This window comes from Cyprinodon variegatus, unplaced genomic scaffold (genome assembly GCF_000732505.1).
Source record: "Cyprinodon variegatus isolate N-32 unplaced genomic scaffold, C_variegatus-1.0 Scaffold2205, whole genome shotgun sequence".
Taxonomy (NCBI): Eukaryota; Metazoa; Chordata; class Actinopteri; order Cyprinodontiformes; family Cyprinodontidae; genus Cyprinodon; species Cyprinodon variegatus.
Genome location: NW_015152658.1, coordinates 7,417 through 9,066, shown reverse-complemented (window position 1 = coordinate 9,066; position 1,650 = coordinate 7,417). Strand labels below are relative to the sequence as shown.

The 1,650-nt window shown below is 41.6% G+C and overlaps 1 protein-coding gene across 1 annotated transcript in view; it reads right to left on the bottom strand.

The window, feature by feature from the left end:
• LOC107080668 (excitatory amino acid transporter 1-like) overlaps nt 1-1,405 on the bottom strand; it is a 9,567-nt gene extending 8,162 nt beyond the window's left edge. The window contains 1 exon segment of the mRNA XM_015368876.1: nt 1,341-1,405. Within this exon segment, the coding sequence (XP_015224362.1) occupies nt 1,341-1,405 (65 nt within the window).
• Nucleotides 1,406-1,650: the final 245 nt, after the last annotated feature.

Sequence of the window (1,650 nt, the reverse complement as noted above, 5' to 3'; positions counted from 1 at the left end):
CTATATATGCTCTCCCTCTGCTCTCACTCTTTGTTGGTTCCTTGTCTTTGCTGTCCTCCCGTGCTGTTGTCCACGTTTCTCGTTCTCTCCCTGGCTCCTCGTGTTTGGTTTCCCCCAGATGTCTCCATAGATCTGGTTTGCTTTTGATTATTAGTTGGATTTTTGCATTCCTGCCTTTGTTACTGTTTTTGCCCCCATTAAACTCCCAAGAAATCTCCTCAGCCTCTCTGCCTCTGCATTTGGGTCCTCTACCACAACCTAACCCTGACAGACAAACACAAAAACCCTCTTTCCACTGGCTGCTAGGATCCAGGACACGAACCAAGGAACAAAACTAACAGACAGGCTAACAGAAAGACAAGTAATGATCTGGCACTGAATGCTCAGGCTGAACTGAATATAAACCAAAGGAAAGAGGTGAGAGGAATAAATTATAATTGAGGCAGGGAGGGAAAAACGACAGGTGAAAGGAATGACTAAGGGAGGGCAAACAGGCCAGATCATGACAAGATTCAATATATATTTAGGTTAGGATTGTAGGGTGACAAAATATCAAAATTCAAGGACTATGGATATTTTTGCCAGGTACTTGTCTTTGAAATGACAAATGTTACCCACAGTTTTCTCCCTTTGAACATGCTAATATGATGCATTTTAGATATATATTTTTTGTATCACTATTTCAATTAGGTTAATTTTGATATATATTTAAAAACATATACTAATTCAGTTTGGGAAACTAGTGAAGCAAATAGCAGCATTATTCTAAGTAAAAATGTATGTTTGCACTCGTAACAGCCCACAATCTATATCGTTAAAAGAAAGAGCAAAAACAGAAGCCGACTAAAGTCCAAAGGAAACCCCTGCATTGGTGTTGATAACTAGAGTGAGAAAAAATCATGCCTTGCTGATGTTACTTTTTTCTTTTTCCTGTTCAAGTGATTTAAGCCGGGCATACTCTGTACGATTTTTTCGATCGTTGTATGCAGCTACAGCTCACACTGTACGACGAAACCGCAGGGCTTAAAAGTTCACAAGATGCATGTTCTCACACTGTGACCCGACGCTCTTATGCGATTTACCTGCTCACACTGTACGTCAAAAACCCACGTTGCAATCAGCTCTGCTGTGAGCTGGGACTAGTCTATGCGGAAGCCAAACAAGTAGAAGAGGAATATGAATCTCACTAGAGAGAAACACGCTGCCTTTTGCAAAAATGCAATTTGTAAAATTTTGTGAGCTGAAAGCCCTAAAAAGAAAAGGGTACAACATATTTGTACAAAAGCATGGCTGAGCAAACATGGCTGCTAAGGTCTGTCAATTTTACAGAAACATTTCACCTGACCTCCGCCATGAGGAAGAAGAAGAAACATTGTTTGCACGTGCCTACTGGATGATTTGCCATGACGGCTGGCTGAATTTCAAACATGTTTGATTTTCTCCTGACCTCACGATTCCTGATCGGGAGTTGGTTGTGAGTGGCCGATCTCCCCTCGTTACCCCCTGTATACTACAGGAAGCACATTGCAAGATCAGACTGAAAGTTGGCTGAATCAGGGTAATCAGAATGAAAGTCTGACATGTGATCAGGCTCAGGTGTTTGTTGCGTATTTGAGGGTGTTTCAAACTGGACTCTGGATGCTGATTGGA